The 12,854-nt window shown below is 47.1% G+C and overlaps 1 protein-coding gene across 1 annotated transcript in view; it reads right to left on the reverse strand.

Moving 5' to 3' along the window:
- Positions 1-6,442: 6,442 nt before the first annotated feature.
- The window catches only part of PRPSAP1 (phosphoribosyl pyrophosphate synthetase associated protein 1), a 44,501-nt gene continuing 38,089 nt past the window's right edge, over positions 6,443-12,854 (reverse strand). The window contains exons 8-10 of the mRNA XM_060202816.1: positions 9,603-9,673; positions 7,662-7,808; positions 6,443-7,075 (exon numbers count right to left, since the gene is read on the reverse strand). Coding sequence (XP_060058799.1) covers positions 6,917-7,075; positions 7,662-7,808; positions 9,603-9,673 — 377 coding nt within the window. The 3' untranslated portion in view covers positions 6,443-6,916. The remainder of the gene's footprint in view (positions 7,076-7,661; positions 7,809-9,602; positions 9,674-12,854) is intronic.

Below are 12,854 nucleotides of genomic sequence, written 5' to 3' on the forward strand. Positions count from 1 at the left end.
TCCTGGTGAGCGAGGTCTTGGGGGACTCATGGATGGTCTCCTCCTCCAGGTAGGGCGCAGGGGCGCCCGGGGAAGGGAAGTCGATGCGCGTGTCCTGCAGGTGCAGGCTGTTGAGCATGGACACGATGAGCGTGTGCAGGGCCGTGAAGTTGACGGCGCCCACCTCCGGGGTGCCGATGGCCAGGTCGGCCAGCTCCCGGAGGGTCACCGACGGCTGGGCGGTCAGGAGCGGCATGGTGCGCGCTCAGGACCCCGCTGCTGCGTCTCTGTGGCCCAGGAGACGGCGGGGCGCCCCGCAGGCGCCCGCCTCCGGAAACCTTCCTCCTTGGTGCACCGGGGTCTGCTGAGTCCCAGCTCCTGCCCTGGGCCGCCCTCCCGCGCCCGCTCGCGGTGGGAGGACGTTTGGAATGGGGGAGGCCACCTCGTTCGCTGCCTGCTTGTGGTGGACCCCGTGAGCCCCGAGGATTCCCCAGTAGAACGCACCCCATGGGGGTGGGGGAGTCTGCGCCCAGCCGAGGTCTGGGAAAGCAGGTTGGAGCCTAGGCCTCAGGATGGGAAACGACATCAGTTTATGGAGGAGGGTGGCCTTCTCAGGCTCAACTAGAAGCCAGTTGTCCCCTCACCTGGGAAGGGGCCACCACTCATTCTCTCATCCTCAGCGGTTACTAAGGACCAAACATTTACCCGGGGTCTCATGGCAACTGGGTTATTGTGAATGTCCTTAGCGTTCCCCAAGGCACATATCCAAAGGATGCAGTCCTGAGACTTTGGTCCCTTGGGGACACTTCCGATGTTATTTTGTTCCATCAGAAGGGAAAGTAACTTGAAAAAGGGCCATTTCAAGACCCAAAGGCATCCCAATTAGCCACCGGATGACAGGTCCTTTCTGTACCGCCCTGGCCTGATTACCTCAAAACAGGCTCTTCTGGTCCAATGCCAGCATTTCCACTTAGAGGAGGCAGGGTTGGAGGGACCAGAGGACTGTGGTGCTCCCAGCAACTGAGGCTTGATTCTCTTAGAATCATGCAGGTTTTTCCAGAGAATGTGTAAAAAATGTGTTTCTGTGCAAAACCTTTGAATTCATCTGCACCATGAAACTTCTATTTTAACTCTCTTTCCAGTCCAGATTTTTAAAATGTTTTTATATGTATTTATTTTTCCTTTTGTTGTCTTTGTTATCATGGTTGTTGTTATTGCTGTCGTCATTGTTGGATAGAACAGAGAGAAATGGAGAGAGGAGGGAAAGACAGAGAGGGGGAAAGACACCTACAGACCTGCTTCACTGCCTGTGAAGCGACTCTCCTGCAGGTGGGGCGCCGGGGGCTCCAGACGGGATCTTTCTGCCAGTCTTTGTGCTTTGCACCACGTGAGCTTAACCTGCTGTGCAACTGCCCGACTCCCTCAAGTCCATATTTTTTATCTCAACAGGTCATATTTGAAACTTTTCTGGTGGTCTGGGAGATGGTGCAATGGAAAAAGCATTGGACTCTCAAGCATGAGGTCCTGAGTTCGGTCCCTGGGAGCACATGTACCAGAGTGATGTCTGGTTCTTTCTCCTTTCTCATAAATAAATAAATAAATATATATATATATATATTTAAAGAAACTCTTCTGATCCATCCCTACACATTCTACCCCTGAAAAAGCAGTGCCTACGGAGTGGTTGCACACCTGCAGCGCCATGAAGACACCTACTTCAGAAATGTGTTCACTTTGATGTTCCCAATGCCCGATGCACAGCGGCCCTCGGGGGTGATCAGATTTGCCGAGAGACAAAACGCTAACTCCACTGTTCTTTCTGAGCAGGGATGCAGGGGTAGCAGGCACAGAGGTCGACCTTTATTCAGTGGGGACCACCTCTGCTTAGCTTCTCTTCTCAATCCTGTCAGCGCAACTCACCTAGGTTCTGCTGGGATCTACTTGGCTCCCTCCCTCAGATCAGCTCCCAGGGCAGCTCCCCTCATAGCTGCAGCTCTCTCAGGCATCAGCTGCAGTGGCTTCAGCAGCTCATAGGGAAGCTGCTCTCCGGCTCAGCAGCACTGACCAGCTTCCATCCCTGCAGCAGCGGCAGTAACAGCTTCCTGGGTCAGTGTCCTACGTCTCAGCTGCAGTAGCTCCAAGCTTTCCCCAGTTGCCTTGTCTCCTCGGTTCTCTAAGGGCTTCTCTCTGCCCCCTTAGAGACGGGGGAGGACAAAAGTGGCCTCTTGCCAAAAGGCCGACTACTGACACGAGCAGTAAGGGGCGTGGTCCCAAGGCCACAGAACAGGTGTAACACTGATTATCTACATAGGCACCTGCATTCCCGGGCAAGAAAGGCTGCTGGTTTGAGGTAGGAGGGTCTGACCGAATCCATTTCCCCCCCACAAAATCACCTAAAGAACAAATTGTAGTCTTGTGTGCTTGTACTTGTGCTCTACCCTTCAGACCACATAACAAAGTTAAGGTGTAAGACTTGGGATCAAGCATTAGCTGTACTCAAAACTGCAGTGTGTGTGTGTGTGTGTGTGTTTCTCAGTTTAAGGTCACAGCTCCAGCTAGAATGTCAGCACTCTGAAGTCCTCATTTTCATTTCTCAAGTCTTAGTATCATTAAGACTCACTAAATGCCAGTGGAAAGGGCATATTATAGTATATATATTCTAATCCTAATTCCAATAGGTAGATTCCCCTACATATTTTTATTATCTTTATTTACTTATTGGCCAGAGACAGCCAGAAATTAAGAGGGAAGGGGGTGATGGAAAAGGAGACAAGACACCTGCCGCACTGCTTCACCACTTGCAAAGCTTTCTCCCTGCAGGTGGGGACAGGGGCTCAAACTTGGGTCCTTGAGCATTGTGACATGTGCATTCAACCAGGTGCGGCACCAGCCAGCCCCCATGCTTTTGCATATTAAATACATTTGAAAAATCTCTCAAGTAGGGAACAAAGCATCAGAGCTCAAAACCTGTATGAGTAAATAAATGCCCAGAGCCCCCAGGCTCAGTCCCTGGAACTGGAGATGACAAAGCTGAGAAATGCTCTGATACCTTCTCTTCTGTAAAGATCAGTCTGTAGCGGGGGAAACAGCATGATGGTCACGCAGAACTTTCATGCCCGTGACTCAGAGGTTCTAGGTTCAGTCCCTAGCATCAGTCATCACATGCCAGAACAGAGCAGTGTTCTGGTAAAATAAACAAATTTTTTTTTTTTGCCTCCAGGGTTATCACTGGGGTTCGGTGCCTACACTACAAATTACTGCTCCTGGAGGCCATTTTTTCTCTTTTGTTGCCCTTGTTGTTTATTGTCATTGTTGTGAGATAGGACAGAGAGAAATGGAGAGAGGAGGGGAAGGCAGGGAGGAGAAAGAGAGACACCTGCAGACCTGCTTCACTGCATGTGAAGCGACCCCCTGCAGGTGGGGAGCCGGGGGCTTGAACCAGGATCCTTGTGCTTTGTGTCATGTGTGCTTAACCCACTGCACTACCGCCTGGCCCCCAAATAATTTTTTAAGATCACTCTTGGGAGTTGGGCAGTAGTGCAGTGGGTTAAGCGCACGTGGCGCAAAGTGCAAGGACTGGCGTAAGGATCCTGGTTTGAGCCCCCAGCTCCCCACCTACAGGGGGGTCGCTTCACAGGTGGTGAAGCAGGTCTGCAGGTGTCTATCTTCCCCTCCTCTCTCCATTTCTCTCTGTCCTACCTAACAATGATGACATCAATAACAACAACAATAAAGCAACAGGGCAACAAATGGGAAAATATTTTTAAAAAATCAAAAAATAGATCACTGTTAGCAGCTTAAGAAGTAGCTCAGTGCAGGGCACAAGACAGACGCTCACGTGTGAGTCCCGAGTGTGATCTTCTGCACCTCATCTGCCGGTGTGATACAGTTTTCTATCTTTATTTATTAGAGACAGCCAGAAATCAAGAGAAAGGGGGTGACAGAGAAACAGAGACATCTGCAACACTGTTCACCACTTGTGAAGTTTTCCCCCTGCAGGTGGGGACTGGGGGCTCAAACCTGAGTCTCTGTGCATTGTAATATGCGCGCTCAACCAGGTGAGCCACCCACCCATTCTCTCTTTTTTTTTTTCTGCCTGCAGGGTTATCACTGGGGCTCAGTGCTTGCACTACTAATTCACTCCTCTTGGGGGCCATCTTTTTTCCATCATTGTTGCTGCTGAGGTTGTTGGATAAGATGGAGAGAAATGGAGGAAGAAGGGGAAGACAGAGATGGGGAGAGAAAGAGAGACACCTGCAGACCTGCTTCAACTATTGTGAAGCAACCTTCCTGCATGTGGGGATCTGGGGACTCGAACTGGGATCTTTGTGCTGGTCATTGTGCTTTGCACCATCTGTGCTTAACCCGGTGTACTACCGCCCGGCCCCTCTCTCATTCTCTTAAGTAGAAAAAAAAAATCATAATCTCTAAATAAATAAATAAAATCTCTAAAAAAACAGGGGGCATAATGGTAACTGGTAGTAGAAATTGGTTTGAAATTGAAAAGAAACTTAGCTTTCAATTCCAAACATCCTTTCTATACCAGGTACAAGAGGCCCAGCAAAGATGGTCTGGCATTGTGAATGCAAATCAGATTGCCTTCCTAAATAGTACAAGGCTTTCCACTTCCACCATGCTAATTACTTTCTAATTAAGTTCTTTACTCAAATTCCTCTACTTGGACTATTAACAGGAGGCAACTTATTCGTGTGCTTGGAAAAGCAAATGTGTTCAAAGTCTTGATTGTGGGCTGAGAATTTTTCTAGTCATTAGCAAGGGAATAAAAATGCCAAGGCAAGTTGCCTCAGAGACACAGGATTGTACAGATAATTGAATTGCCCTTTTGCATCGCTCAGGAACAAACAGGCAATGAGTAATTCCGCTTCATTTCCTAGCAGACACTCCTGCCCCTGAAGTTCACTGTGCTTGGGTCAGGCTACCAAAAGGAGTGGATGCATTATTTGCAGCTAGGCCCACTTGAAACATGTAGGCAGACAGGCAAATGCCATTATAACATGTCTCACCTATCACACAGGGAAACCTAGGACATTTCATTCTAGTTTGGTTTTAAAATCTATATATAATTATCTATTTTTTAACAGAGACAGGAAGTGAAAGAGACCACATCAGGTGGGTGAGATAGCATAATGATCCTGCAAATAAGAGTTATACCTGGGGAGGCAGGCAGTAACGCAGCAGGTTAAGCGCACATGGTGTGAAGCGCAAGGACCGGTGTAAGGATCCCAGTTTGAGCCCCCGGCTCCCCACCTGCAGGGGAATCCCTTCACAAGTGGTGAAGCAGGTCTGCAGGTGTTTATCTTTCTCTTCCTTTCTCTGTCTTCCCCTCTTCTCTCCATTTCTCTGTCCTATCTAACGACGACGACAACAATAACTATAACAAAATAAAACAAAAATAAAAAGACAAGGGTAACAAAAGGGAAAATAATTTTTTTTAAAAAAAGTTACACCTGAGGCTCTAAAGTCCCAGGTCCAGTGCCTGGCACCACCATAAACCAGAGCTGAGCAAAGCTCTAGTATAAAAAGAAGGGGGGAGCTAGTTGGTGATATGTCCAGTTGAGTGCACGTTACAATGTCCAAGGACCTGGGTTCAAGCCCCCAGTCCCCATTTGCAGGGGAAAACTAAGTGGTGAAGTAGTGCAGCTGGTGTCCCCCCCTTCCCACTTAAATTAACTTCCTGAGGCATACAAGCTTGCAGGTTCAATCCCCAGCACTGCCATAAACCAGTGCCGGGCAGTGTGAAACAAACAAGGAAGAGACATTAGGGCGCTGAAGCTCCCTTGAATGTGGTGGTGGCTGGGCCCAAACCTGGGTGGTGCGCATGGCAGAGCAGTGCGCTACCCAAGTGAGCTATTCTGCTGGCCCTTAAGAATCTAGATTCTAGGGAGTCGGGCAGTAACGCAGCGGGTTAAGTGCACATGGCGCAAAGCGCAAGGACCGGCGTAAGGATCCCGGTTCAAGCCCCCGGCTCCCCACCTGCAGGGGAGTCGCTTCACAGGCGGTGAAGCAGGTCTGCAGGTGTCTGTCTTTCTCTCCCCCTCTCTGTCTTCCCCTCCTCTCTCCATTTCTCTCTGTCCTATCCAACAACGGCATCAATAACAACAATAATAACTACAACAATAAAAGAAGAACAATAAAAGGGAATAAATAAATAAATATTTTTAAAAAAAGAATCTAGATTCTCAAGTGACTCAACAGAGACTGAAAGTCAGCGCTTGAATGGGAAACGTGATCTCCGAGAGAAAATTCACGCCTAGGGTCTGGGGCCGGCCACGGGCCTTTATTGTGTATTCACTGTCTTCTGATCTGGACAGGGAAGTGACAGCGCCACAGTGAAGTGAACAGGCAAGTGAGACAAGTTTATTTGCAATGGAAGAACGACACAAAAGTCCAGCAAACAATCATTCTCTAACGTGAGCCCCCACCCCCACCCCCAATGACTGAGTATAGTAGCAGAGATACTTTATTATTCGATGGCTATACAGATAGACAGATAGTGGTTTTTAAAAGAAAAAAAAAAGGGGGGATTCTTTATAAAAGGCTGACACGAAGTTGATGGGGGGAGAGGGCAAGTGGGAAGCAAACAGTCTTTGGGCTTTCAGTTTCCCTCCAGTTCAGCATCTGTACCGCGACGTGTAGCTGAAACGACTAAGTGAGCAGGAGAGCCCGTCTGCCCTGAGCTCCTTTACAGTATCAACAAGATTTTTCAGGATAGTGTGATTTTTTTAAGCGGCGATATGACGACAGCGGACAGTTAAGGCCATTTATCCATTAGCTCTGTTATCTTCTTGACTATCACTAAGGCCTCCTACCTACCAGAGCTGGCAGTCCTCCCGTGAAAGAAAACTGTGTATATAGTTAACAGCACTGCTTTTCACGTGTTTCCCTCAGGAGTTCTGAGCTGAGAAGACTATGAAACCTAGTCATCCACTGTGATGTTCCGGAAAAGGTACGCCATGGATTCCCCATTGTGGATTCTTCTAATTGCTTCAGAAAGAATCAGACTGATGTCCACAGTCTTTATCTTGGGACACTGCAGCTTCTGTACCTCGTGAGGGACAGTATTTGTCACCACCACCTGTCATTGCAGCAACAGGAAAGAGACTGTTATGGATAGCCACTCAGAAAAGACCGCTATGCGGCCACTCAGAAAAACCCACTCAACAGTTAATGTCCAAACAAATTCCCAACTACAGAATCAGATTCATCCTGAACTAAGCTTAGTGAAATTTACACAGGGGGAGGCTTCATGATTCAAATAAAAGGGCAGGAATATTGTGATTTCTCTGCAGTGGTGCAAACAGCTGAGTGAACATGAACAGAGACAAGCTCTCCTCTGCCTTGGACTCCCTTCCAACATCAACGAGATTTCCAGACACCGGGACAAACTTTCACGTTAATGGGAAAGTCTTGAGAGAAATGCTGTACAGAATGAAATGAGATTAAGATATATAAATATACTCAAACACATTAAGCATATCTTTATAAGAAGAAAAGTGTATCACTAAATATATATCTGACCCAACAAACTGCTAGCCGCCAGAAGCACTACTTCAGAGGCCCTCGAGGAAGAGGGCAAACGGTACTGACAGCGTCATGTGACTGATCACAGGAAACAGAACAAACTTGACTAACACCTCGTGTTCTAGGCCCTTCAGACAGACCTCATCAATGGAGGACTCCTCAATCAGACGGGGGGCCTCTGCAGACAAGATTCCGTGAGTGGCCATGACATAAATCTTGTAAGCACCTCTCTCCTTCAGGATCTCTGCAGCAGCAACGAAACTTTCCACGTCATCGATAATGTCATCCTGAGGAGAGAGCAGAGTCGTTAGTGTAGGGAGCTCCCCTCTGTTCCTCTCTGCTCTCCTCTGCACTTTGTTTCAAGTATAAAGGGAAAAGGGGGGGGGGGGGTGATCTGCCTGGATCAAAGTCTAACCTTCCCAAAATAGCAAGTTTTTTTTTTTTTTTTTTTAAACCAGAGCACTGTTCAGTTCTGCAGTTCTGGCTTATGGTGGTGCTAGAGATTAAACTTGGGACCATGGAGGCTCGAGCATGAAAGTCTTTTGCAGAACCACCATGCTATCTTTCCAGCCCTTTTCGTTAAATTAAATTAGCGGGAGCTGGGCGGTATTGCAGTGGGTTAAGCACACACGGCGCAAAGCACAAGGACCAGTGTAAGGATCCTGGTTCGAGCCCCCAGCTCCCCACCTGCAGGTGGGGGGGTCACTTCACAGGTGGTGAAGCAGGTCTGCAGGTGTCTCTTTCTCTCCTCCACTCTGTCTTCCCTTCCTCTCTGTGTCCTACAGAGAACTACAACAACAGCTATAACAACAGTAACAATAACAACCACAACAAGGGCAACAGAATGGGAAAAATAGCCTCCAGGAGCAGTGGATTCGTAGTGCTGACATCGAGCCCCAGTGATAACCCTGGAGGCAAAATAAATAAATTAATTAACTTTCTGCCACCAGAGTTAACAGTGGGACTACTCAGTGCTTGCAGGATGAATCCACCGCTCCAGGTGGCCATTCCCCCTCCCCCTTTATTTTCTGGATAGAGATAGAAATTGAGAGAGGATAGGGAGACAGAGGGGGAGAAAAAGAGAGACATTTTGCAGCACTGCTTCACAGTTCAGGAAGCTTCTCCCCCACAGGTAGGGACCAGGTGCTTGAACCTGGGTCCTTGAACATGGTAATCTGTGTGCTCTATTGAGTGTACCACCATGCGGCCCCGCAAGCAAATTGTGTGGGCTGTACTCTGTGTTGCCAAAATCAGTACCAAAACCAGTAAAACTTTATGTGACATTATTTCTGGAGCTTAGACTTGCTGTGAATCATTTCCCTATTTTCCCTGATTAAAACTATACAGACAGTGTCCTGCTTACTTTAGTCCAGGAGGTTAAATGAGAAGAGAACAGACCAATCTCAACTACCACACCGTTTAGAGCTAGGAACTGATGTTCAAGTGCCAGGCACAACTCATGTTCTCATTTAGAAATAGCCCTTCTCTAGTTCATCTCAGAGACCTAATACTGAAGGCTGAGTATGAGTAGGTCAGCTGGTTTGATGGAACCCAAACCTTTCAAATCAAAGGCTATTTGTGGAACTGAATTTTCTCATGGGATCCACCACACTCTAGGCTACTCTCTTCATTTATAGAAACATTCTGCTTGGGTCTGAGAGGTGACACAGTGGCTGAAGTGCTGGACTCTCAAGCCTGAGGTCCTGAGTTTGATTCCCAGTATCTTATGTGCCAAAGTATTACTTTAGTTCTCTCTCAGATGTCCCGGGTTAGAGACAGCATGATGGTTATGCAAAGGACTCCTGAGGCTCTGAGGTCCCAGGCTCAATCCCTGGCACAACCATAAACCAGAGCTAAGCAGTGTTCTAGTCTCTCTCTCCCCTCTACATACTCTTAAATAAGTAAATAAATAAATGTTTTTAAAGAAATAAAGCATTTCTGCTACTTGTCCTAGCAGGAATGAGAAAGGACAGGTAGGCTCATTTAAACCCTTTACCCTGGGAAATACAATCCAGAAGGGACAACCTGCTAAGAGCCAGGGGTGTTGCCTCTTTCTCGTGAAGGACAGTGCTTCATCTTACCACTATGATTGCGATACGCCCTCCAACATCTCCGACAACCGTTATTGGTGGCTTCTCTTTGGCCATCATCACTAGCAAAACAAAACAAAAATGGATCCCAGTTAGTCATTTACCACTCGATAAATATAGCCCGAACCATCCTGTAACCTAGTATTTGCTAGCAAAATTGATCTTTAAATAAATCTGTATCTACACATAACTTCACTCCCTGGGAGTTGTGGCAAACCATAAACAGCCAAGCAAATAAAACCTGGAGTATTTCAGAAACAGTGTCTGTTTAAAGATAGCACTGTCCCATAGAAGCGGATGGCGAGTCCTGCGTGTGATTTTCTGTTTCTTAGTAGTCACACGAAAAAGTGGAAAGGGGAGGGGAGATGGCTCGGCGGTAGAGCACCTGCCCTGTAAGCATGAGACCCTGGGTCTGATTTGCAGCACCAAACAAGATAAACAGAGTATCACAAAGGGTGGCATAGAGCTGTGGTCTCTTTTTCTCTCGTTAACAAAAAAGGGTGGGGGGCTGGGGAGTGGTGCACCCAGCTAGGCACACACATTACTAAGTGCAAGGACCCAGGTTCAAGTCCCCACTCCTCGTCTGCAAGGGGGCTGCTTCACAGGTGGTGAAGTAGGTCCTGCAGATGTCTTTCTATCCTAGCCAATTAAAAAAAAAAAGTAGAAAAAAGTGGCTGCCAGGAGCGGTGGATTTGTAGAGCTGACACTGAGCCCCAGTGACAACCCTGGTGGCAATAAAAAGGGGGGCGTTGGGGAGACAGTACACCGGCTATGCAAATTACGCTTATGACTGAGGCTCAGAGGTTCCAGGTTCAATCCCCAGCACTACCACAAAGCCAGAGCTGAGCAATGTACTGGTGCTCTTCCTACCTCTCATTTAAAAATAAAATATATTGGAGTCGAGCAGTAGCGCAGCGGGTTAAGCGCACGTGGCGCAAAGCACAAGGACCGGCGTAAGGATCCCGGTTCGAGCCCCCGGCTCCCCACCTGTAAGGGAGTCGCTTCAATGGCGGTGAAGCAGGTCTGCAGGTGTCTTTCTCTCCCCATCTCTGTCTTGCCCTCCTCTCTCCATTTCTCTCTGTCCTATCCAACAATGATGACATCAATAACAACAACTACAACAACAATGAAAAACAAGGGCAACAAACGGAAAAATAAAAAAAATATTTTTAAAAAGATGAAATTAAAAAAATTAGCAAATCCAACTGATGTATTTTATCCAATAGATTGAACATATCACCTAAATATGCAACCGTTATGCAAATTCTTTTATTTATTTTTATTTTATTATTTATTTATTCCCTTTTGTTGCCCTTGTTTTTTTTTTATTGTTGTAGTTATTATTGTTGTTGTCGTTGTTGGATAGGACAGAGAGAAATGGAAAGAGGAGGGGAAGACAGAGAGGAGGAGAGAAAGATAGACACCTGCAGACCTGCTTCACCGCCTGTGAAGGGACTCCCCTGCAGGTGGGGAGCCGGGGTTCGAACCGGGATCCTTACACCAGTGCTTGCGCTTTGCGCCACCTGCGCTTAACCCATTGTGCTACAGCCCGACTCCCATGCAAATTCTTTATGACTGTTGTCTGACATTTTTTTCATACTGAGTTTCCAGAATTCAAGGTATATCTTTACATGGCGTGCTTTTCAGCTGAGACTGGCCACATTTCCCAGCCACATGTGACCAGCAGCATTGCACACTGGAAGCCCGGGTCTAGCAGGGACCAGATGGTGGTATAACCTGGAAAAGCACACATGTTCCAGTGCTCACGGACTCAGGTTCAAGCCCCTTGTCCCCACCTACAGTGAGGGACACTTCATGAGCAGTGAACAGCACTGCAGGTCTCTCTCTTCACTTCTGTCTCTATACAAAACAAACAGATAAGTACTTAAAACAGAAATACCCCTCCCTTTTGACTGGCACAGAAATGGAAAATAAACGCCACTCTAGAAAATAAACTGGGAAAGGCTGCCAAGGAGAAAGATTTTACTTTATTTCCTTCCACAGCGACTTAATTTTGATAATGTAACCTTATTAGCAGCTAACTGCACGACTGACTTAGTCAATTTCTTTCTAATTTAATTCATTGGTTTATTTTTATTACCACCAGGGCTACTGCTGGGGCTCAGTGCCTGCATGAGGAATCCACTGGTACTGGTGGCCATTTTTCCTTTCTTTCTTTCTACTTTATTTTCTATAACAGAGAGAAACTGAGATGAGAGGAGAGACAGAGATAGACACTTGCAGACCTGCTTCAGCACTTGTCAAGTGTCTCCCCTGCAGATGGGGAGCCGGGGCTCAAACCTGGGTCTTTATAAAGCAGCCCAACCAGCTGTGCCACTGCTCAATCTCTCCTGAATCAGTTTCTTAAAAATTGTGAAGGCAGCTGAATTCATCACCTTTTCCTGATTTATTTGATCCTTAAAGTAGAGGCTTATCTCACTACAAAACTTATCTCTGGAAAAGACCCTTCAGTGTACAAATCAAACCAAATAGCAAGAAAGAGAAGGGAGATAAGAATTCACCCTCAGAATGAGATTAGCGTACCGTGTGTGTCGGGGGGAGGCACATTTAGATGAACAAGTGGAATTATTCTGCTTCTTTGGAAAACATTATTACTCTGAAATACTTGTCGATTTAGTATAGTGAGGAGCTCAGGGGAAGGAAGAGAATCAAGTCCAGGCTATATAGTTTAGTTTAGCAGCCCGAGAGGTGCAGCAGTGGATACAGTGTTGAACTCTCAAGAAAAAGTTCTGAAGTTGGTCCTTGGCATCACATGTCCCAAAGTGATGCTCTGGCTTACTCTGTCCTTATTGGTAGCTGATACCTATTGACAGGCTCTTAAATCCAAAACAGGTCGGTCCATCCCTCCCTCCCTTCCTCTTAGTGAATAAGCCAGCTTCAAATTCAGCACTGATGGGGGGGGGGGGGGTTTAGATAGCATAATGGTTATGCAAAGTGACACTTGTGCCTGAGGCCCCAAAGTCCCAGGTTCAATCCCTCTCACCACCATAAGCCAGAGCTGAGCAGTGCTCTGGTTTAAAAAAAAAAAATCTGCCACTGTTTCACTGGCAAATTTCAACAGTCATTTCCTTTCCCACTGCAAATTCAGATAGGAGACTTTTGTTTTATTCTGGGTAAGGAGACGGGTTCTGCATATAAACACTGCCGAAAAGGGGAGAGAATGAGCCACCAACACTGGAGCAGTGTCCTCAAGTCCCTCAAACTTGAAGTGAAACCACAAGG

Source organism: Erinaceus europaeus, chromosome 12 (genome assembly GCF_950295315.1).
Source record: "Erinaceus europaeus chromosome 12, mEriEur2.1, whole genome shotgun sequence".
Taxonomy (NCBI): Eukaryota; Metazoa; Chordata; class Mammalia; order Eulipotyphla; family Erinaceidae; genus Erinaceus; species Erinaceus europaeus.